The sequence below is a fragment of the Medicago sativa genome, chromosome 4 (assembly GCF_051527215.1).
Source record: "Medicago sativa cultivar Bolivia chromosome 4, Bolivia_mono, whole genome shotgun sequence".
Lineage (NCBI taxonomy): Eukaryota > Viridiplantae > Streptophyta > Magnoliopsida > Fabales > Fabaceae > Medicago > Medicago sativa.
This window is the reverse complement of record NC_140752.1, coordinates 72,482,682-72,508,184: the sequence shown is the minus strand read 5'-3', so window position 1 is coordinate 72,508,184 and position 25,503 is coordinate 72,482,682. Positions and strand designations below refer to the sequence as shown.

The 25,503-nt window shown below is 31.5% G+C and overlaps 2 protein-coding genes and 1 pseudogene across 3 annotated transcripts; all 3 read left to right on the top strand.

Annotated features, from left to right (window-relative positions):
* The first annotated feature begins 2,026 nt into the window (after positions 1 to 2,026).
* LOC146931590 (uncharacterized) lies at positions 2,027 to 8,673 on the top strand. The gene is made up of 5 exons (XM_085703093.1): positions 2,027 to 2,508; positions 3,437 to 3,487; positions 4,550 to 4,683; positions 6,691 to 6,791; positions 8,207 to 8,673. Exons 1-5 carry the CDS (start codon positions 2,200 to 2,202, stop codon positions 8,374 to 8,376), a joined length of 765 nt encoding a protein of 254 aa, XP_085559219.1. The 5' UTR covers positions 2,027 to 2,199; the 3' UTR covers positions 8,377 to 8,673.
* Positions 8,674 to 9,553: 880 nt separating this feature from the next.
* Positions 9,554 to 13,875, top strand: LOC146931589 (wax ester synthase/diacylglycerol acyltransferase 4-like; annotated as a pseudogene). The gene is made up of 5 exons (XR_015006767.1): positions 9,554 to 9,774; positions 9,949 to 10,533; positions 12,292 to 12,647; positions 12,779 to 12,916; positions 13,507 to 13,875. The product of XR_015006767.1 is annotated as a wax ester synthase/diacylglycerol acyltransferase 4-like (transcript).
* A 4,143-nt stretch (positions 13,876 to 18,018) lies between these two features.
* Positions 18,019 to 20,462, top strand: LOC146931588 (F-box only protein). Its single transcript, XM_085703095.1, has 2 exons — positions 18,019 to 18,224; positions 20,089 to 20,462. Exons 1-2 carry the CDS (start codon positions 18,061 to 18,063, stop codon positions 20,210 to 20,212), a joined length of 288 nt encoding a protein of 95 aa, XP_085559221.1. The 5' UTR covers positions 18,019 to 18,060; the 3' UTR covers positions 20,213 to 20,462.
* Positions 20,463 to 25,503: the final 5,041 nt, after the last annotated feature.

The window sequence follows — 25,503 nt, the reverse complement described above, 5'->3', positions numbered from 1 at the left end:
AATTTTACACACAAATTCCAAATTTTTTTTTACTATACTTGTTCCTTAACTAGTGCTACACAAATTCCAAAAAATTCTTACTATACTTGTTTCCTTAACGTTAGTTTGAGCCTTCTTTTATTAAGAAATAACCCTCAAATTTCTTTGCACTCTCAGCAATGGGTCCCCTTAGTCATGAGTGGATGTTTAATGCAAAATAAGTCATAGAAAGAACTCTTTCTCATATCAAATTTAACAGCAAATAGAAATTTACCCTTGCAAATGAGCATGACACTTCATTCATATCATATACAACAAATTATAGCATAAATAGGAACATGCATTAGATGATCCCTCTCCCGTTTACCACATTCTCTTAAGAGGGTATTTGACATTTCAACTTGCTAAAAGATGATACAAATAGACCTTTGATTTGGCATCAATGACACATGATGACATTTTTATTTGGCCTTCTTAATTCCTTCTACTTCTTTCATACTCTTGATGCCTGCAATTTTTTCAGCTGTTTTGAGATAACTAGATAACAAAGGAAATGTCATTTGTCAGGTTAAAATATGGAGAGTTTTTGCAGCTTCTCATTGGATATGTCAACGGAAGAGATTCACCTCCTTTGACAACTATACACGAAGACAATGCGTCTCTCAGGTGAGACATCAGCCTCCTTGATATGGGCTGCCAATCACTATCAGTTTGATTCGATGCTGGATCCAGAACAGAGACTAACTGCTCTCTAAATCCAAGCTCACAGATCCTTGAATCGTTTAACTTGTATCGTTTAACTTGTATTGAATGTTAAAAGTAGTCCCCAGTAGTAGTAATAAACCATTGCAATGCAGGGGCTCACATTTGAATTTTGTGCCAATGAGTAAAGATAATTACATAGCAATATATGGTTAGCTAAACCGAAATAATGTGTGATAAAGATCAAGACACTTATTTAATTTAATACGACAATGAAAAACAACATTGACATCCATATTGAAACAAAAGTAAAGCCACAATTTTAGGAAGAAATGCGACTTGCTTCAATGAAAAAACCATATGATGTTCAATGAATCAATGTAGAGTAATGTATGACTTAAATACACACTACATTGCATATTGCAGAAAGAAAACAAATTCCAAGAAAGAAGGTTTAGAAATGTTACATAGCAGTAATATAAAATTGTAAATGAAATGACAAAGTTTATTATGGGGTTGCAACTTGGCCATGCAGGAAATAGTACGCTTAAAGTTGGCAATCTTTGCGACAATCCTAATTGGTTTTTGCAATCTTGTTAGTATTTGTTCCCGACTAGGTCAAAACCCATTTCCTTAGCTGATTGGGTCACCTTACGCCACTAGCGCACACACATTCCACAATATGAAAGCACCTTAAAAACACCAGATCAAAGATGCATGCGTCAATCTGGACCGTTCATATTGAATCCAAGGAAAACTTAAACTAATTCTAGATTAGGGTTAGAGGGACCAAAAACTCTAATTCATCGTTATAAATGCTAACTCATATCTCCTTCCACGTACACACTTTTTTACCCTAAAAACCTCACTAACACATCCATACTTGACCGTTGAAGTGTTTGCAAATACACCATCTCTCTTAAGAGAAAGAAGTTGTTGATCGAAGTCCGACATTCCTCAAACCGTTTCCATCAGCACAAAACCGTAGACTTCATATTGCATGATTTCCTTCTAAAGCAAGTAACGATGAGAGGAAAATGCATCAAAGAATATTATGTACATATCAAATCTATTATATTCTGTATAAAAAAAAAAGTCTATTATATTTCACCATACATTTATAATAACAATAATTAAATTCAAAGGCTAATAAAATTAATATCATAAATCTCATTATGTCACTAAACTACTTTTTTTACATGATGATGATAATTCAAGTCTATTAAATGATACTTTTTTATTTTATTTTATTTTTTACGGTAGTTTTTTTTTTCTACCAAAAAAACTACTTTAAAAAAATAAAAATTATCATACTATATTCTTCCCCTAAAAAAAAGATGATTTTATTGATTGATATGAACGAGATAGAGTTGGAGGAGATTACGAAGTGCAGAAGAGAGAACAGTGAGTCACAATTAGAACATAGAAACGTGTCGCTTAAATATGTAACTCGTTTGCTCAGCTGAAACGAGTTAAATCGGAACTACTCACTCACTCTGTTCTAAAACCTAATTCACCATGAATTCCATACTCACTTCTTCATTACGTGCTTTCCCACACACTTCAACTACAACAACTACTAAATCTTTCAATCTTCTTCACAAACAACAACGCCATTTTCTCTTCATCTCTTCTACATTCAAATCACCCCAATTCATTTCATCTTGTTCCTCTAATGGATCCAGCAATTCTTCAGATGAAGTTTTTCTTCAAAATGATGATGTTTTTCACACTGAAGTCGCAAATCCTCAAGTTCCTTCCTTTAATTCTCCTAAGCTTAACTTCAGTGACCAAGCTTTCTTTCTTCTCGCATTCATTGCTTGCACGGTATGCAAAATCTTTTGTGTTTAGGAACATTGTTGATTAGATTTCAAATTATAAATTCAACATTAAAGTTTCGAATGTCAATTTGCGTAGTATACTACATGTGATTTAATTAATTAATTAAATAAACTTCTATTGTAGCTTAGGAAAATATCTTACAGTTTATTTATAACAAAAAAGTTTAGCTTTATTCTTTCTTGATTATAGCTAATAAAGTAACAACTTGGATAATAAGCACTTATTCAATTAGCGCTTAATTAACCTGTTTGAGTTTATCCAAACACAACCTAATTTTCATACTCTTTTTTACTTAGGCTCTGTCTGTTTGGTAAAAAATAGTGAATATGTGATAGCGGATAAGCTAGCTAATTGAAATTGTAGTGTTTGGTAAAATTAGCGGTTGAACTAGCTTATAAATATGAAATGACATAAAAATGATATATTTAATTAATATTTAATTGTTTTTCAATTAAGATTGCATGGATAAAATTGAGATAAAAAATGATAAGCCATGAGCTTTAATCTATAAGCTATAAGCTATAAGCTACTTGAATTAGCTTATCAAAAACCGCTATAAGCTAGTAAAGATAAGCTATAAGCTCGTGAGAAAGTGACGTTACCAAACAGAGCTTTTAGTCAAATGAGCTTATAAGATATAAGCTACAAGCTAAAAAACATATCTTACCAAACAGACCCCTGGTGTGTAGGTGGTTATCATTATTGTAAATCTTCTTAAATAAGAAATCATTAATGTAAGCGTCGCATGAAAGACTAAAGCAACAACTAGCATAAAAAAAACTAATTGAAGAGTTATGTTTAAAATCTTAGTGAATTGCTATCTTTTACAAAATTTCCTTGAATTTATCTTTCTATTTGAATTGAATGAAATGTGTTTGTAGCTCATAAGAAATTTTGATTATTGTCTCTGCAGACTTCAGTGGCATTCACTGGCCTTGTTTTTGCTGCCGTTCCCACCCTATTTGTAAGTTTTCTATCACAATGCGTACATTTAGATGTTTGCATATATATTAATATTGACATATATGATTTTAGTACGTTGCATTTGCTTTCATTTCTTTTCAGACTTTATAGCTTTGTGACGTATTGGAACTTCGTGCTTTAAACTTTGAATTAAGATCCTACTTATCTTTTATCGGACTTTTCTTTTCCTCTTTTATCATTTGTAATATTTGCACTGATCTTTAAGTCCTGCAAATAAACTGCCAAAAGTTGAATATGCGTTTTGATATAAAGGAATGCAAGGTTTTGCTTCAATCCTATTTAATTTTATTTTTTGAAACTGAAAATATTAGTTTTGTTAGTTTTATGTTGGGGGTGGAGATCGAACTGTCACTCCACTCTTTAACTCCCCCACCCCACCACCAAACCACCCTTGTCTTCATCCTATTTAGTACATCTGTCCAAACAAAATATTTTTTCTTGGAGGGAGCATTGGATTTTAAATAACTTTGCCTAAGAGGTGTTATGTGATGAGTGAGTTAAACACTGAGAAAGGGATTTGAATCTGCATGTGAGATGTCTACAATTTAGAGAAGAGTGCTAGGCTCGGACCGCTCAGTCATTTTCAATTTTAATGATTTATACATCCTCTTTTTGAGACATATATCACAGTTGAATAATCTTTCAGCATGAGTAGTGTCAAATATCCTGTATGCGGTGGAAATTGATCTTTTCTATATTTGTAATTTGTGTGTGTAATAATATTCATCATCTTCTATTTGATTCTATACGAATTTGAACTTGGCTATTCCTATAAGGCTATACCCATTTATTTTCTTTAATAGCATCATAAAATTATTGGTTGGCATTTTAAAAAACAACAATTTTTTTTCTTCATTTAGCAATTATTGGTTAGGCATTTTAAAAAACAATAATTTTTTTCTTCTTCATTTAGCATTATGTTTTCAGGTCTTGACATACTTTATGTCATCCTCATATTTATCTTATTAGGTTAATTGCTAAACCTAAACAAACTCTAGATATTCATATCTAGTATCTACTTACTTTTACATATCTTCCTTAGGCAATGAGAAATGCTGCAATATCATTTTCAAAGCTAGCCGATACAGCTCGTGAGGAACTTCCGAGCACCATGGCTGCTATGAGGCTTTCAGGGATGGAAATAAGTGATCTGACACTAGAATTGAGTGATTTAAGGTGACAATAAATACCTTGCTTTGAATGAATCTGTCGTTGCTGTATTTCATTCCCTGTTACATATTTCTATATGATGGTTCTTTTGAGAAGATAGCTGTAAATAGTTGTTCTGTTTAGTATTTGCTATTGGTAATATTGGTAGCAATATATACACCATAGTTTTACAAGAAACCACACTCAACCCATTCTTACTGAACATCAATAAAACAGAAGTGGTAGAGACATAATACTTGCATGTGTATCAAAATGGTTTCTCTTTTCTTCTAGTTCTGTGCTTTGTATTGGTTGCTGGGAGGTGAAAGCTTATTCTTAGAGTATATGCTTACTTTTTAGTTTTCTTTGGCAATCCGTTGACCATACATGCTTCTAAATTCTAGCATATATGACTTGTAACTAACGTGTGATAAAGCATGAACCATAGTACTAAAATGCCAGTGATTTGAACAATTTTATGAAATTCTCTCTTACAAAGTTGTCTAGAAACAGATAGACAAGGATATAAGGATTTAAATTGGCAGGGTTTGGACTTGTAGATTGTGTTAAAGTATGAGCCAGGGGATACAATGATACAGGGTGTAACAATTTTATGAGATTTTTTCTTTCACGGCAGTTGTTCCCTTTTCTTAAATTTGCAGGAATTTAACCTATGATGCACCGATACGATACGAGTATCGGATACATCGATATGCGGTTCCTTAGAAAATATAGGACACGATGCGTTTAGGATATGTATATACAAAAGTAAAAATTTCATAAATACCAGTTAAGATAAAATAAAGGGTTAGATATGTTTTTGGTCCCTATAAAATTGAGACCTTTTAAGTTTAGTCCTTACTTAATTTTAATAGTTCTTTTAGTCCCTAAATTTTTTTCCTGCACTCAGTATTAGTCCCTCCTCAATTCAAATTTGTTTAATTTATGTTTAAACTCTTGAGTTTTTGAACAATTTTTTGAAGACGTGTTAAGAACATTACTAAAAGCTCCTCTGCAAAAAATTGTCGTAAAATTTGATTTCTACGTCCAGATTTTGTTAATTTTATCTTTAACTTCAGCTGTTTTAAAAAATTCACATTTAATTCGTTTCATGTTAAAAATTTCTAAATTTTAGTAAATGAACCTTTCATAGTGTTCTAAACGTGTCTCAAAAAAATCGTTCAAAAATTTAAGAGTTGGATAATTAAACAAGCTTTGTTGTATCGGGGACTAAAATTAGAAGTAATTTTTTTTTGCAGGGACTAAAAAACCTATTAAAATTAAGTAAGGACTAAACTTAGAAGTTTCCAATTTTATAGGGACCAAAAACATATTTAACCCTAAAATAAATATATTGAAAAATTAGTTAGAGAGGGAGAAAATGATCAAGCCAGTGAAGAATATACATACAAAATTAATTGAATTTGAAACAATAAAGAAATTAAAAATAAAACTTTAAAAGAAGAAGGTTCTTGTGACATTGGAAAAATAGAGGTTGGTGAGTGAGTGTAAAAATCTAATCACAAAGGCTGTGGGTTCAAAACGCATGAGACTTGGTCTGGAAAAAGCGACAACAACGAAGCAGATAGCCATTTAGGTTGCGTCTCCTCAAGTTTTGGCGTATCAGAGCGTATTCGTTCGTTACATATCCGTAATTTTTTGCTTTTTGTTTTCAAACAGATGCATCCGGAATCCGGATACCTTTCGGATGTATTATTGGCATATCCCAACGTATCCGATACAGATACGGAAATAAAATGGACGTATTCGTGCATCAGAGACTTAGCCCTTAAGGAAGATTATATCTTCTCACCTGTTTCTTGCTGCTACGTACAATATTTTGGTACTATCCAATAGAATTACACTAGACAAATGTAACAAAAAGAACTTGAAAGTGAACTTTGAAATTTTAATCACATGGCAGTTGCTAAAGAAAAAAGATGCCTTTTTATCGGGAATTATTTTTCAAAGTCATAGCTCTATCCACATTGCATATATGGGTAAATCTAAGATAATTTATTGTTTGACAATTAGCCAGGAAATAACAGAAGGAATCAGCAAGTCAGCTCAAGCTTTGCAAGCAGCAGAAACTGGAATTCGACATATCGGTTCAGTGGCACAAAAACAAACGATGTGTATGTATAATATTATTACGATTGCTTTTCAACTAAAACCCTGTTTGCATAAACAATTTAATTTGCAGCTTATAGCATAAGCGCTTATCATGATAAGCACTTGTGTATAAGCTATTTATATAACAAAAGGTAAGCAAAAGTTACATTGTTTTCGTATAAACTGTAAGCTTTTTCATAAGCTATCTTGGAGAGCTTATAAAAACAAGCTGAAAACAGATTATGAACATATTATAAGCTGTTTTCATATTTTCTTTCAAGCATTCAGCATTCTCACAATAACCTCATATAAACTAATCCAAACACGCTCTGAAGCATTTAGCAGCTCTGTGACTTGTATACATAGAAGTAAAGAAATAGCTAGGGAAAACCTTGGAATTATTTGATTTATTCCTTTAGTGGGTTGGAACGTTCTGTCTTCATATTTTTTGAAGGATGATTTCTCTTAGAAGTCAATTGGTATCAATTAAATAATATATATGAAAATATAACATAATGTTTAATCAAAATTTTTTTTTGAAATTTTTGAAATTATGTTTAATCAAAATTGTTGTGTTCGATTCCCGCTGCCGATGTGAGGACGGTGTTGGTGGGTGATCTGTAAGTACCTCTGTAAGTGCCCTTTGGGCCCGGAGGCCTGCCCTGACCCTGGTGGTGACCGGAGCCGAATCCACCTAAACTTTTTGTAACCAAAAAAAAAATTGTTGATTAGTGATTGTTCAGTTTTCATTTTTTGAAGGATGATTTCTGTTAGAACTCAATTGGTATCAATTAAATAATATATGAAAGTATAATATAACGTTTAATCGAAATTGTTGATTAGTAATTGTGAAAGTTTTATTTATCATGTTTCTTCCGGGAACATTTTAACAGATTCTCTCCTGATATGTGTATCATATTTCAAATTATATTTTACTTTTTTGTTTAATATATTCATTTGATTGATATTTTGATGAAAATGTATACCATTCAAACATCAACCTCTAGCCACATCAATAAATTCATTTTCTAATTTTTCACATTGATATACAGAGCATTGAATACTGTTCCATTTAATGCTAAAAATTGAACTACTTAGTAGTCGTTTTTCTTTTTAAACAAGAAATAGATATCTAGTATTGGAGTCTTCATTAACCATTGATTTGGGTTCACTGCAGTCATAACATATTAATATGATTCAGTCCCTACAACATATACTAGAGTTGTTGGATAGAGATCAGATGACTTATATTTCAACCTCCTAAAAACGAGATTTTAACCACATGCTTAGAATGTGAGTCATTAGATATTCATCCAACGGTATTGATCTCGTTACTGCAGTGGCTGCATCATTCCAATTCCCAGATACACAGATTGACTGTCCGAGCAATCTTGTCTATCCTCTACTGTTGGTCTGATTATTGCTTGTTCTGATACAGCCATGATTGAAGAGAGAGCGAATTTGCCCGAAATATCTCTGCAACCTGTTGTTGTAGGAGCTGCAAGAAAGACTTCTAGAGCAGTTGGCCGAGCAACAAAGAGCTTGATGAACATGATTTCAGGAAGGGAAAGCACAACAGAAAATGACGATGACGACACGTACATATGAGAAATCTGATGAACTCAATTAAATTAGTTCAGCTGTGTGCATATTTAATTTGCTTAATGTGTCCTAATATAGTGTGGGAAGGTATTGAAAAGTAATAATGTAAAAGGGATGATGAGCTTGTTACGTGTCTTAATACTGTGAGAATGGCTACATAAAAGAAGTGCAGTGGCTCTTTGAGTATAACAGTGACCTACAGGCTACAAGCTATTTTTTGAGTCTCCCTCTTCTCATTGTAATCTAGTAATAAATGTGTCATTTTTATCTGAAGCATCTAATATGATCCCCAATAATTTTTAAGATCATGATATTTAATTCTCTACTTGCATTATTCAACGAAGATTCTGGAAAAGAATATTATCATAAATAGTTCTCCTTCCGTCTCATAATACTTGACACAGTTGACCTTATTACGCATGTCAATGCATAACTTTGAGCTTAAATATCTTGAATAATATATTAGAAAAAATTATGAAAATTTGATATTTTGAAAATACTCATCGAGACGAATCTAACGACATTTTATATGATATTATTTATCTTTGTTTATTAGTAGAAAAATACGGTCAAAGTACGTTAGGTTAAAATTGAACATTTTCAAATGGGTCATCTATTGCTGAACGGAGGGAGTATTAAATAAAAATTAATTCACTATATTATGGAAAAGAAGTATATTATTCTTTTCCAGAATATAGTACCACGTGTGCATTGACTTGGTCAAAATTGGTCTGGGACCAAAACTGCAAAATAAGCAATACTTAGGGGTGGTTTTGTATTTTATTTTGCTAGGAGGCCAAAATCGCAACTTCTTGAAACATAGCGGTCAAAACTGCTATTAAGCCTATTCATTATCATTCATCACATTCTTCATTTTAATGGAATCCGAAACTGGTTTTGTAAATTTCATCGATTTTGATTGCGATTTTACAGTTTCTTAAATCGTTTCTACAAAACTAGTTGAGTAAAGTCCTTCGATTTTTGTTGCGATTTTACGATTGTCGATTTTTCTCATCTCTTTCGACCTAAAGCAAAATTCCGATTTTGACAACCTTACTCTCTATTGCTTTGAAATTTTTGGTTGTTCCATAAATTACGTAAGAAAGGTTGTTCAAGTACCATACTTGTATAAATTATGGTGCCACCTTATGCGCTAAGTGTCTAACTGAAGTCCTACCTCAAATCTCTCTCTCTTGCATGCATACACACCACAACATAATGGACAAATTCTTTGGAGAAGTTCAAGAGCCAGTGAGTCCTCATGGACAATATTTCAACAGCTCTGTGATGTGTTCATATGTTTTTGGCTTTCTGGAATTAGCTATTCCATTTGATAATTCACTAGCCATACCTTTGCTCAAAGATGTCTTCATCCCTATCAACCCACGCTTCTCCTCTATTATGGTTCTATATATTTCTTCCATACTTCATTAATTACTTTACATTTTACCTACCAAATTTTAATTAATATAAGGCATTAAGGCTAGTCAATTTCTATTGAATATAATCAATCCTCCTTAATCAAAATTGACCTTTTATTATCATTAATTATTTTTATTCTAATACTATTAATTACAGGTAAAAGACAAAGAGGGTAGGATGAAATGGCAAAAGGTTGAAGTGAAGCCTGAAGAGCACTTAAAGATTTCCATATTTCCTGAAACCATAAAAACATCATCATGTGAATTATATGACAATTATCTTAATGACTATGTAACAAGTATTCTAGCTAAAAAAACACCACAAGACAAACCACTTTGGGAAATTCATGTTATCAATTACCCAACAACCAATGCAGCTTGCACCATAATATTCAAACTTCATCATGGACTTGGTGATGGTTACTCTCTCATGGGTGCTCTTCTTTCTTGTCTTCAAAGAGCTGACGATCCTTCTCTTCCTCTATCTTTTCCTTCAAAAAGACCACAATTAGATTCAAAATATGCAAAGAAAAGTTTGTTTAAGAAGCTATGTTTAGATATCTCATCCTTTTTTGGCTCCATATCAGATTTTGGATCAAGCATATTGAAGACAACAATGATTGAAGATGACAAAACACCTATAAGATCAGGATATGAAGGAAATGAATCTCAGCCTGTTACCTTGTCAACCATATCACTATCACTTGATCAAATCAAAGAAATAAAATCAAAACTCAAAGTGGTAAGATTATATTTTTTTTTTATACGAAATATACGTAGAAGTATTATGAAATATATATCAAGCTAGATTAAAAAATTAACAAAATTTGATTTTGGTGAGGTCAAATTTATATTTTTGTAGTTCTAAAAAAATATAAAGTCTGTGTTTTTACTCTTGGTACAAGTCTTACTAAAAAAACGGATTGTGAATAATGTGTCAACTATCCTATTTTTATGTGGTTCATGGGGTTGTGACTATTGTAACTGCATACAAGCAAGAACGAAAATAGCATAAACTATTTTTATAAAGAGGAATGCTATAAAATAATAGCGAAGACGGGCACTCACGTGGCCGTTTTTCCGCTCTTTATATTGCGCTAACGTTTGAAAATTATGAACAATATTTTTATTTTATTTTTATAAAATTTTGATTTTGATTATAACTTAAAATATAAATGTTTATTGCTTTCAAGTTATAACCAACCAAACGAACCATGATTATCTATTTCAATGACACAAAAAATATAATTTAATTTTTTTTTGAAGGAAAGAAAAATATAATCTAAATTCTTTTTTTAATGACACAAACATTTTTTTTGAAGGAAAGAAAAATATAATCTAAATTCTTTTTTTAATGACACAAACAACAATTTTTATTATAGAAAAAGTTGTTTAAAGGTATAATTGGGATAATGAAAAGGTAAATAGGCTGAGATACTTTTTAAATCAAAGATATAATTGGGATAATTATATCCCAATTATATCCCAGCCTGTTACTCTAGTTTGTTACACTTTTTAAATGATAAAGAAAAAAAAACCACACACACACACACACACACACACACACATATATATATAGTCAGGATCCGTTGACACCAGATGTAAGTCGAAAGACTTACACCAAATCTAAGCCGTTATAACTATTCAATCCAATGGCTAAAAATATATATATAAAGGGTTAAGTTTTTGTCTCTATAACAATCTTAAATTTCAAACGTATCCTTATAAATGTTTTAGCAAGTTATGATCCTTCAAATATTTTCTGGGAAAATGCTAGATATCAAGAATGGATTTTTTTGATGAATTCAAGAATGACATGGCAGAATAATCACCCTTAGATTTTAATCTTATTTATTAAAGTTTCATAAAAAAAATATATATAACACCCACCACCCCATGATTTCCGGCCAAGCTGAGATTTTTTTGACTAACATTAATTTCGGGACAATTTCTTGATAAAATCTTTCTTGATAAATAGCATTGCTCTATTTTCTGTCACATTTAGTGTTAGCATTTAAGTAAATTCATGTGTATCATTTAAAATTTTAAATTTTCCTTTGCAATCGTGGTTAGTACATTATAAAAATATCTCTTGTAAAAGTTTATTTTTATTAACAAGGGATAAATTAAAAATGATTTTTTAAGTTTTTAAAGCTTACAAATTCATTTTTTGAAAGATCGCTTATAAATTCATATTTATCTTATATTTTGTTAAAAAATTCTAAATTTTTGTGAAATGTTTTTTAATATTAGAAACGTGTCTGTAAAAATGCATTAAAAAATATAAATATTACACATGAGTTGAATTAAAAACCGTGACAAAAATCGTGATGGAAAACATTTGATGATCAAAACTTGCTCACCAGAATCAAGTTTTGTTAATTATGAAAATAAATTAAATATATTTAACCCGTAATCATATCATTGGATTATTATACAAAAAGTTATACATTGGATTAAGTTTGATTAACTAATTGGCATGAATGTATAAATGTTGCAGACTATAAACGATGTGGTTTGTGGAATGGTCTTCTATGGTATTAGGCTTTACATGGAAGAGATGAATGAGAAAACAAGAAGAGCAAATTCCACAGCAGTGGTAATGCTCAACACAAGAAATATTGGAGGTTACCAATCAGTGAAGGAAATGCAAAAACCAGAGTGCAAAGGTCTTTGGGGGAATCAAATTTCTTTCTTACAAATATACCAATACCTAAAGTAAGCCAATCAGGTATCTCCAACCCTCTTGAGTTTGTTTGGAATTCCCGTGAACTAATCAAGAGAAAGAGACGTTCTTTCAGTGTTTATCTTGTAGCTTTGCTCATGGATTTGGAGATGAGATTAAGAGGACCTGAGGTGTGTCACACATTAATATTTAATTACTCACCTAAAATTTTGATGTTTTTTTTTTATTTTCATTCATAAATTAATAATTTTGAAAGCTAAGATTTATTAATGTTCTCTATTTTATTGGGTTTGTGTTTCAGGCAGTAGCTAAAATAATCTACAACACAATTGGGAACTCAAGTGTTCTTATGTCTAACCTCGTAGGACCGCTAGAAAAAATGGCTTTGGCAAACCATCCAGTAAATGGATTGTATTTCACAGCGACAGGTGGACCTGAGGTATGCATGTATTTTGTTTTTTCATATTTGAATTGACCAGAGTGGATTTAATAACACTAGTGTTTTTAATCCGGGGTTGCCCGATTTAGACATATGATTAAGGATGATCAAAATTTTGTATGCATGATATATATAAATAAAATTCACCACTGGTAGGTATAGAAGGAATATCTTAATGGATACACACAAATATAATAAAATAAGACTATTAATTTTTCCCCTTATGACCTTCTCTCACACCCTATTTTTTTATTTTTCTTTAAGAAAATGCCATGAGATTTTGAATTCTATAATCTGAAATGAGTTTTCCCCCTGTTTTAGGGTGGAAAAATGAGTTTCTCATGAATTCAAATTATACAATCTGAACACAAAAAAAAATAGGGCGTGTTTCTTATAAACACATAGAATGTATGTATTTTGATATTCAAATAAGATGCTCACAATTGTATATATTTATTGGATTATAAAATGACGATATGCCACACCATACATAATACACTTCCATATCTACTTTGGTTTGGATATATACGACAATATCTCATGAATATGAGTTCAAACGCACTTTAATTACCTCTTGTGTGTGGTTGCAGGATTTAACAATTACAATTATTAGCTACGAGAAAATATTAAGAATCGCCATGAAAACCAAAAAGGGGTTCATAGATGAACGTAAATTGAAGTTCTGCATTGAGAAAGCAGCTGAAATCATATTCAAAGCAGCTATGGAGTGATATAAATTAAATTCAATACTGAAGTCTCTCCATTGCCATCACCCTATTATGCTAGTTTCTCTATTACCACCACCTAATTATGGACTTTAAGTCATGCAAGCCACTATGTTTGGCATTTTCAATTTCTACAAGATTATGTTTCCATTGATGCAATAGTTATTGCTACTATTTAAATTGTACTTTGGCCTCTAAAATTAATTAGTATAAATAAGAAAAAATTCTCATGTATTCTCATAATTGAAATATATAAAAAGAATGCGACACAATTTAACCCGACGCCTTCCTTATATTAGATGATACCTCTCCACTTGCCAAATTCTCTAAACTTAAACCATCTCAATAGATACCAACTTGCTTATGATTTTTTATTTTTTTTGGTAAAGTAGCCTAGTGGCTAGAATTCACCTTTTTCAAGGTGAATAAGTGGGGTGTCCGGGGTTCGAACCCCAACCCCTACATATAACAATGCATGTCCCTGTCAACTGAGCTATGCTCACGAGGACAACTTGTTTATGAAAATTTGTTACCACCTTTCAGGTTTTGTTAAATATATTATCCACCCGTGAAGTTGGAACTATAATCAATGCTATTATTCTATGCACAATTATCTCATTTTTCTACGGAAAATATTAAGAGAAACTTAAAAACCACATGGCTTACTATTATTAATGCATTTGTCATTTCAACTTGCTAAACTTAAAACACATTTGAATTTGTTTGATGGTGTTGACTTGTAATGTAGAATCTGCTCCTCTCATTGTCTCGGGTTTGATTTTCATTGATGTCAATTAGGGCGAGTTGGTTTAATTGCTTCAAAAAATTATCTGTATAAATTTTGGTTTGATGAGCAGACGACATCAAAAGTGCGATTTCACAGTGATCAAATACTTATGGAGCAGAGGAATCATCCACCAGTAATTCTTTTCTTATGTTTGTCTATTCATATGTATTAATATGTGTTTAGACAACATGAGTAGCTAAACCTCTCTAGGTTAGGTTATGAAAGAGGAACTTTCTGTGATTTTTTGATTCATGTAACTTTAAATCATTCTATGAAGTTCAGTTGACTATTTTCGTTATTTTATTCAATTATACTTGTGTTTAATTCTATTTATGTTTACATATTGTTCATAAATCGATATGAATCCAATAACTACTAACCATAGCCTTGATAGTAGAACTAGTATAAATTGTTCAATTATTGGTTAGCATAGATATATTCTAAAAATAATAGTGTAAATCTGGCGTACCTGAACCTTCAATGGTCATGTATTCACCTAAGGCATTAGAGAATAGTGATAATTGAAGATGGTTAGTGACCAAGCGTGGCCTAACTATTTTGATCAAATGTCTTAAAATAAAGCAATCAATGAGCAGTATATTCCTAGTTTGCGTTACACAAATAGTTTAGGGAAGTAAATCTAACACGAAATAGTCCTCTCTCTCTCTCTCTCTCTCTCTCTCTCTCTCACTCTCTCTCTCTCTCTCTCTCTCTCTCTCTCTCTCTCTCTCTCTCTCTCTCTCTCTCTCTCTCTCTCTCTCTCAAATAAAACAATCAATCATTTTCCTAAGTGCAAAACCCCCCAACTAGTTACTTTAAACCTAATCATCATCGCAATAATTAAGGTGAAATAACACAACAAACTTTGAACATTATAAATTTTACTTTTTGACGACTATATAGTATGCTTCCTATTTTGTTCATCACTATAGTTGGTACACTAACAACAGGTACAATGATGGATGTTTGGGAATGTCCTGCGCATAGATCCATCTCGAATACCAGATTATCTCCTCGAAGGATGTAGTCTTCAGATGGACATGACATCGTCCACATCATATTCAAGGAGACTTAGCCTTTTTTGGTGACAAAATCAATTATCGTGAACACGACATTCATGGAAACTAATCAGACCAACAATACAATATAGGATAAACAAGAATGCTATAATGTTTAATTGAAATTTTTAATTAGCTAGTGATTGTTTGTTTTCATTTTTTGAAGGATGATTATTGATTTCTGTTAGAAGTCAATTGGTATCAATTAAATAACATATAAAAATATACTATAATGTTTAACCGAAATTGTTGATTAGTAATGGTTCATTTTTTGAAGTACGATTTCTGTTAGAACTCAAGTGGTATCAATTAAATAATATATGAAAGTATAATATAATGTTTAATCGAAATTGTTGATTAGTGGTTGTGAAAGTCTTATTTATCCTGTTTCTTCTGGGAACATTCCTGATATGTGTAAATTTTTTGTTAATGGACAATTTATAACTAAGTAATTTTTTTTTATTTTTTTTTTACACAAAACAAACGACATTCATTCATTCAAATTGATAGAGTGCATGTAACCAAAAAAAAAATTGATAGAGTACATCAATGCAATACAAATTCGCTAAAAACAAAAAGGATGAATCTGTGAACAAACTCACAACATCCATGTTAATAGCATAAAACGGCAAAGTACATAAGCCTACAAATAAGGCTATATTAAAATCTCCGGAATAGTCATGCCTCTGGATCTGCAACGTTGATGACGCCAAAGTCATTTGTTGGATCTGCACTGGATCGAAGCTGATCTGACAATCTGAACCGAACAAACACCTGAACAAGAGGGAAAAGACAAACAACGTCGCACAAAGACGACAAACAAAACAGCGTCGCACTAAGACGACGAAATCACAAAAGGAAAACCTAATTCGACGTGAAAATCACTTATTTAAATAAAAGGGAAGGAGAAAAAAGATTTAGAGGGTGATTTAGGGTCAAAAATTGACCCTAAACCACCCCTCTTTGATGGATGAAGATGAAGAAATTAAAGTTTGAGCTGACGGCTCACAAAATGAGAGGGAGAGAGGAACATGGATTAATGTGTTGGACTCAAATATAATTTATAACTAAGTAATTAACCTTAGTTATAAGACATAACATGGTTCTCGTGAACTGACAACTCACCTAAAGTTTCTATCATAAAAAAAGTTTGTTCAATAGTTTTTAGTCTCTTTTTGCACCTAACCATTAGATGTTTTTTTCAATTTTATAATATTGTGAATTAACAAAAACTTTGTTTTGAGAGAATTATGAATTAACAAATATAACAAATGAAATAGTAAAGATATCAGAAATGAACCATTTTTTTATTTCAGAACAAAAGAAAGAAAAAATGAACCATTTTTTGATAACTTTTGTGATAACTTTTTTTCTTATACTCTCCTTGTGTTTTTATTTATCTCTTTATTGTTTTGGTTTTTGTTTCAATACTCATATTTCCTTATATATTTTTTGTTGTCCCGCAAGTTGTCAAAAAAATGGTTATTCAAATAAGGGTTAATATGTCTTTACCCCCAGTAAAAAAAAAATTTAGATTCCAACCCTGTAATTTGAAGATTCTTTCGAAATAGCCATGTAATTTGAAGATTCTTTCGTTTTAGACCCTGAGGCCATCTGACTGTGCAAACATGATGACGTGGCACGCTGAGTCAGCATTTTTGGATGATGTGGCGCGCTGACTGTATAATTAATTTTGTTTTTAATTTTCATTTATATTAATTTTAAAATAAAAAATAATAAAAAACTGAAAATTAATTTTAAAAATAGAAAAAAATTCAGATTATTTTTTTTCAAAATTGAAAAAATAAAAAAAATCAGATTTTTTTTTGATATTTTAAAAATTCGAAAAATCAGAATTCAGATTTATTTTATGCCAATTTTTTGATAATTATGGCAATTTTTTTAACTTATGATGTCTCTAGCACAATTTTATAACTTTTCTCAAGAAATAAAATGATTATTAAAAATAGGGTTAATTATGTTTTTGGTCCCTACAAAATTGCGACCTTGTAAGTTTAGTCCTTACTTAATTTTAATAGCATTTTTAATCCCTACAAAAAATTTCTGCACTCAATATTAGTCCTTACTCAATCCAAATTTGTTTAATTTATGCTTAAACTCTTAAGTTTTTCAACAATTTTTTACAGGCGTGTTAAGAACGTTATTAAAAGGTCCTCCGAAAAAAATATCGCAAAAATTTGATTTCTACGTCCATATTTTTGTTACTTATATCTTAAACTTTTGTCGTTTTAAAAAATTCATATTTAATTTATTTCATGTTAAAAAATTATAGATTTTAGTAAATGAACATTTCATAGTGTTCTAAACTTGTATAAAAAGAATCGTTAAAAAATTTAAGAGTTTAAGGATAATTAAACAAAATTTATTTTAGCAAGACTAAAATTATAAGTAAATTTTTATTGTAGGGATTAAAAAAGCCATTAAAATTAAGTAAGGAATAAACTTAGAAGGTCGCAATTTTATATGGACGAAACACATATTTAACCCTTAAAAATAAAATGAATTATGAAGTGCCGTGTGAATTGAGAGAGGTGGGAGAGCTGAAAGAGGAAGATGGAGAAGAGTGAGAAAGAGGTGTCAAATTCAATATCAAAGGTAGGAGTAGGAGTATTATGCAAGAGATGCAAGGAAACGTATAATCCTGCTTCCAATTCTTCAACTTCTTGCCGTTTCCATCCTTCCTTCTTCGTATGTCGCCGTCACGACGACCAAAAAAGGTGACCTACCTACCACTATCTATTATTTTCTCTTCAATTTTGTCCACATCTCATTAATTACAGTAGCATTAACATTGATTATAAGATACCCCGATTAATATTATAATTATCAATTTTAGGTATATTGTTTGTGCCATCCGATCATATTAACATCTGCAACCATTTTTATAGTTAGGGATTAAATAACTATTTTGCTTGCGAATTTGAGGGACGGAATTAACCCGGGACCTTACAGACTGAATTGTTGATTTACTCTTTATCAATTTTAGACTTGACAACATCCACTTCTCTAAGTTATCACCAATGAGGTTTTTCCGCTCCCTTTCGGTCGAGTGTGAGACTAATTGTTACTTCAGGTACTCAGGCTATGTACCCCCAGACTGTTTGACACTGCTAAGGTCCCTCAATCTTCAAGCTCAAGTTTCCTTACCACTTTATTCACCTCTTGTGACATCACTCATATTTCAACAAAGACCACTATCACAAAAACAATAGAAAGTAAGCCAAGTTTTACATGAAATAGAGAGTTTACAATGAATTCATGGACCGTGCTCGCAAGTCACAACCTACCCAACCCAACATAATAGTAAAGACAAAATTTCTAGATTAAGTTGCAGCATTAGAGAATGACTTGCATAAAATGTCATTAAGAATATATTGTTAGGACTTAGGACATAATATCAGGATATGACTTCTCATTTACATTTGTGACTTTTATTTTGGTTTAAAAGATTATTTTAGCTTCTGTCATTATCATGTTGATGCTGGAGAAAACGTTTCAAGTTTGTATGATCTATTGATTCCATGTTGAAACACACTTATATTTGTTTATTTATCAGAGGTAACAAACTACCAAGGCCATAACACAATATCATTGAACTGTAAAAAACTAAGAATCCCTACTTTCTCCTTTTTATTCTACTAGTCAATTCCGAGGTTTGATTGAAATTTGGATTCTGTTTGTTGTTGGAGTTCCAAGTGCTGTCTGTTTTAAGTTGTTTCCTCACTTGTTAAAATCCTTAACCTCCGTAAATTTCTCAATGATATCCCCAAATTGTTATTCGCAAAATATGCTCAGCGAGATTGAATTTTGTGATGATTTGTTCATTCTCTATTCTAAAAGGTGAAGTATTGCTATTTGTTAGATTGTCATGTGCTAACATATGACAATGACCATTTATTCATCACATTCTTATGCTAGTGTTTGAGCTCGTGTCCCTTAAATCAAGCTCATGGCCAAAAGAAAATGAAGTGTCTAACAACTAAAATTTTTAAATCTGGCAAAAGCATAATGTGCCATGCATGAAATTTTTCGTTGGTGAATATTTATATATTGCATAATTAAAGTGACATAAGGAACCATGGGTATAGTTATGATGTTTATTGTTCTGCAAAGGGGATAGACAGCCTGTTGCCTATCATTTTATGACCTGTTTGGGTTGACTGACTTATTTGACAAAATCTACCACCATAAAAACACTTGTGGGTCTTTTTGGGAGAGCTTATGACATGTCCATATACCGTATTCAGCTTATTTCCATAAGCCTACTTAGATAGCTTATGAAAACAACTTATAGTTATAGCTTATATGAGAACAATTTTACTTTATTTTATGTTCTGTTATAGAAATAACTTATGCATCAGTACTTATATGATAAACGTTTATGCTATAAACGCTTAATTAAGCTGTTTATGCTACAAGTAATGAAAAGTTCTCATCTTACCAAATTTTAGGGCCAGTAATTTCACCGTATCACATGTAAGGAAGCCAGTGGCTAGAAACTTTTTTTAGGGTTGAATTTTGGTTTCAAATAATCTATCTATTCCCATGTTCGGTTATTGTTTGTTTGTGTTAATTATGAAGGTATTATGAACTGGGCCCGGATGATCCACCCTATGCTGCGAAATTCTATGATTGCTGTGGGGCTGAAGACCCTGAGGCATCTGGCTGCACTACATACTTTCATGTCTCTTATGATGAAGACTGATGTAGTAACTCACACCCTTTACTTAGCACTGGACAATCTTGCTACCTTGTTAATATCATTCTACATGGTTTACAAGTTCTTCAGCTGTACTTTGTCATGCATAAACAAAAGTAGTTCTTCAGTTGTACTTTGTCAAGCAGAAACAAAAGTAATATGATCATGTTTTTTCAATTTCTCAAGTTACATTTCGGCTGCCTGTATTGACTGTAAACAATTTTCATATAAAGTTTAAACTTGTGGTGTGGGATTAGTCCATAGATCACTCTGACCCCCTCCCATGTGAGATGTGATGCAATTGAGATCGGTGTATTGTAATAGACTAATAGTTTTTTTTTTTGAAATCTAGTATAGTTTGACTATACTAGTTTGGTTTGCTGAAACATTTTAGGTTTTCATGTGTTGAGTTATTTATATGTTCTTAGTGATTGTTTGGATACACGGCAAAAGCAGGATTCTCGCGTCCCTAGGCAACTTTGCCGTGAAAATAACAAAGCTACAGAAAGTAGCATCAGCACAAACGTGTGTTTGTTGCACTTCCAGCGCTACAACAAACACAGCATTAGTCTCAAATATAGGGAAATTATTGGTTTTAGTCCGTAAAACATAAGACATCCTCGGTGTTTTGAAATGATTGCACTCCAATTGGTCTTTGTTTTTCTGTTTTAAATCTTAATGATGTAATTGTTCTCATTTTAGTCATGTAATGGCCTTTTTACACGGACTAATTGAAGGAGTATAAAGCCAACACTGTAGCGAATAAAACCGAAATAAAAGTTACATTGCAGTAACTAAAGTAAATCAACAATTAGGTTGATGTATTAAAAACATAACTAACCACTATTAGTATATTTGTGTATGTTGAACTTGTCTACTGTCAATTTCATCTTCTTAAATTTGTAAGAAAAATAATTGTAAGACAATGGACACGTGACAATATTTTGGGGGATCAAAATTGAGAAAAATGGTGTGGAGGTGAAGAAAGTAACGTGTTTGTTTGTTTGGTAAAGTTTTGATGAGGAAGAAGCTAAGCTTATGTTTGATGTCACGACGGGTATTTAAAGTCACGGGAGTTCACCGTAGTTTTTTAAATGTACCTTTTTGAATGGATTATCATGATTCTGATATATCCACTGTGACACCAAATATACACTAAATACGTTAAAACAAACCATATAACATGCTCCCCACCTCCAAGGTATAATGATGTTACGTATGTGCTGTCTTTCGTCGTGTGTTAATCTGAATCTGGAAAATGAGATCAGTTTTTTTTGTTGCCATTTTGTTAGTTGTTACCACACCATGTGCATGCCAGTTGTCTCAATCTTCCAAGCTATGTTTTGACGGTGGAACTCCTCCTTTCAATGCATCTATAGCAAGTAGCAAAAGTAGCTTAGTTCTTTTTATGGTGAAATTGATTTTCAACGCGACAAAGCAAAACCAAACATATGCTAAGTTGTAGCTATCACTAGTAGCACACCAAAACTATAAATTTTGTGCACGTGGTAATAATTAATGTGTTGCTCAAGACTTCTTTACTTGCCAAAAATAGGATGTTGTAATTTTATGATTCTTTTGTTGTTTTAATTTTATATCAACTTCTTTTTGTGGTGTTAATTATAATAAGAGAAATAGTATTTATTTAATTTGATACAAAAATTTGATATCAAATTTGACAAAAGATTATTGTATTATTAAAGCAGTTCAAATATGTGAATAACACAATTTTGTAAATGGTTAATGAATGTAACAAGTTAACAGAGTGTGTAGAATCTCTCCCCTAGACTCCAATTAAGATCATGTCTTTTAGTTGATAATGTTGGTGTTGCAACACCTAGTTTAATTAAGTGTTAAGTTTCCTTTCTTTTGGGCTAAAGACCTCTTGTACTAAAACAACACAATTAACACTATTGGTTGAGAGCTGAAACATGTCACGTGAGTGGTCATGTGGGGATAATATGCAAATAGGTCACGTGGATAATATACAGATAATGACTGGCCTAATATCTTTAATATTTTTTTGGTATCAAATACACGAGCCAATCAGTAGATTAATGGGCAATCAATTATAACGCTTGTTGATTTTTAAGACATGTCTTGATTCTCGTGAGCTCTGAAGCTCAATTCATCTAAATTTTCTTTCTAAAAGAACAGACTATATTTTTCATGGTCAAGTCTAAGGTGCACAAGGATGATCTAAGTCTTGCACAGTTTACATATTTGTTTTCACCATTAAATTAATAAATTCAACCATTAAATTAAATAAAACTTGATGAGATTCATTGATCCAACAATAAAAAAAAAAAGAATAGTTTACTTGTGATGTTAAACAAAACCATTTTCCCCATTCATTTTATTTTTGTCTCATTATTTCCAGCTGTGAGCAGTGTGATTCACGTTGGCTTCAAGTTTTCGTGTGTGTTTGGTTCAGCTTTGAATATAATTGATTCTGACAGAATTGATTCTGATAGAATTGATTCTGACAGAATTGATTCTGAGAGAATTGATTTATGTTTGGATACAATTATGTAGAATTGATTAAACAAACTGATTTATGTTTGGATACAATTATGTAGAATTGCTTTTGAATGTATAATTACTAAAATAGACATAGCTAAAGGAGAATTGATAAAGAAGGAGAATTGATAAAGGGCAATAAAGGAAAATAATAGGTTGTAATAATAAAATATAATATTTACTGTTTATAATTGATTCTAGAAAAGCTAGAAGTTAGGATTTGTAGCTTCATGGAGAATTGCTTTTGGAGGATAAAAGCAATTCTGAAAAGCCAAACCAAACACGTTGTTTTTGGTTAGAATTGCTTTTGGCACTGTAGAGAATTGCTTTTGGCTGGGCAGAAGCCGAACCAAACAGGCCTTTCATCTATCTTTGGGAATATCATATCATGTCCCAAATAGTATAATCAAATCATCACATAATTCCAATCCGTTTTGCTTATATATCAACATCCACATCCACATGATAAATAAAGCATATGGTTTATTGTTTGTTAGTCAGCTGTCTCACAATTCCAAGGTTGATCCCTTGGCAACTTCAGTTTGGTTAAACTTTATATGTATTGCTCCCTTTGCGTAAAGAGCTTGTGGTTTTCGTACTTTAATGTGAACAACTCCACATAATTTTTCTACGTATAATAACATCATTTACCCAAATAAAAAATTGAGGAGTGCAAGCACAACCCAAGACCGCAAAAACACCCAATTATCTCAAAGGAATTGGATAATTCCTTTGAGATTTATCTTGTTACTTTTTGTTTATCTTGTTACTTTTTGTTTATCTTGTAAATGCTTATTTATAATGAATTGGAGAACTGCTCTTTCTTGAGAGTAGGTCAATTTAAACCAAATTGAATAATCGTAGATTTATTTTTGTTCTTTGGTTATGATCGTGGATTGGCTATACAAAGTTGCTATATCATCTGCTTGAGTTGTTTGAATGTTGGTTGTCTTTGTTATTCAGTCCACATGTTTATGCTTGTTTGTTCTGCAAAGATTTAAATTCACAACAAATAATTTGTTTGGCCCAACTTTTTTATTTGATATTATTCATTTATCTAATTTTATTAACAAAGCTGTAAATATGTGATGAATTAGAATTTATCTACTTTTTATCTGATTTTACATAAAAAAAGATTTTTTTTTAATATGTGATGAATTAAATATGAATTTTTTATACGCTGGAATTTTAAGACAAGAGAAATGAAAATTTAAATCTTGAAATCAATTTTTGAACTATTTTTTGCACATGAACTTCTTATAATCTTCTAAACAAGTATGAAAAAAAAGTGAGAATAATGCATCACTTATGTTAAATAAAAAAGTATGAAAAAAATTCATTCAAAAGTTAAACATATAAGAATAATTAAACAAATTTAAATTTACGTGCGACTAAAATTGCAGCACCTTCGGGTCTTTTTGGTTGTTAGTGCGGCATTTGATTGGTTTTGCAGGCGCGGATTCTCAGGTTCTTCCAGATCATTTTACCCAATTTATTTATTCAACAACAGGACGTTCATTCTTACAGCTGATTTGGCTCCTCTGTGTGTGAGTGGTGTGGAACGGCGTAATAACAGATTATTTAAGAATTTAGAGTGTTTCATACCCCAGTTGTTGGACAAAGTAAACTATTATTCCTTTTGGTGGTTGAAAGCTAAGAAAGCCAATTTTGTGTATGGCTTTCAGTGCTGGTGGTCAAACCCGTTTACTTGTTTGGGCATCAACTATTCTTTGTTTTTCTTTGGCTGACTGTTTGTATATTGTGGTTTTCTTGGTACGCCTTATGCTACAGAGATCACTTTGTCAATGTTAATATAATCCATTTTTGCTTGTTAAAAAAAACTACATAATGAAAAATTGTATAGGGACATAAATGTCTTTCTTTACGATATTTAACTTGAATTTTATAATAAAAATTATACAATAATTTTAACAGGCCTTTAATGGAATGGGAAGTGGGAACATAAAAATGTGAAAATTGACTTGTGTTAAATGTAGGCTAAAATATGATTTTAGCCCTTGCAAATATGTCTCGTTTTGGTTTTATTTCCTGTATAAAAAAAATTTGTTTTTGGTCCTTGCAAAATTTTTTGTTTTTGAAAATAATCCCTCTAGGGACTATTTTCAAAAACAAAAAAATTTGCAGGGACCTTTTTTAAAAACAAAATATTTAACAGGGACCAAAAACAATTTTTTATACAGAGATTAAAACCAAAACGAGACATATTTGCAGGGACTAAAATCATATTTTAGCCTTAAATGTATTCAGTTGAACACACCACTTCAACTGGACGCTAATAGCTGGAATCGGATCGTTGACACTGCAATGCAATGGTGTTGTCACTGTACTAGTATTGTGTTTGTTCTCTGCGTCTGTACTTAACTTAGCCCTAGCTACACTACATAGCAGATTAGGTTGCCTTCGAGAGGTAACAAAACAAACAATACTTGAAAGTGTTTCTTTTTAGGGAAATGCTTGAAAAAGTATTGACAGGTAAACTAAACATGACTAACATTTTCTATCTTGAATTACTCCATCCAGTCCTATTTATAAGAGAAGTCATATTTATAAGAGAAAGTTGAGTCAACAAAAGTTAATGTATTTGGACTGAATTTTGAACCACATACATCAACTTCTATCGACCAAACTTTCTCTTATAAATAGGACCGGAGGGAGTATTTAATTAATAAATTTGTGATTTTAAAATTTGCGAGGGTTTAGAACTTAAAAGTTAAAGATTTAATTGCAATTTTGTTCAATCTATTTTTACTTGTTGA

Excerpts from the sequence above, each read along its gene's own strand:
- LOC146931590 (XM_085703093.1), top strand. The coding sequence starts at position 2,200 with ATGAATTCCATACTCACTTCTTCATTACGTGCTTTCCCACACACTTCA. Across the intron at positions 4,684-6,690 it reads CTAGAATTGAGTGATTTAAG|CCAGGAAATAACAGAAGGAA; the intron begins GTGACAATAAAT and ends TTTGACAATTAG. Across the intron at positions 6,792-8,206 it reads GGCACAAAAACAAACGATGT|CCATGATTGAAGAGAGAGCG; the intron begins GTATGTATAATA and ends GTTCTGATACAG.
- LOC146931588 (XM_085703095.1), top strand. The coding sequence starts at position 18,061 with ATGGAGAAGAGTGAGAAAGAGGTGTCAAATTCAATATCAAAGGTAGGA. Across the intron at positions 18,225-20,088 it reads CGTCACGACGACCAAAAAAG|GTATTATGAACTGGGCCCGG; the intron begins GTGACCTACCTA and ends TTAATTATGAAG.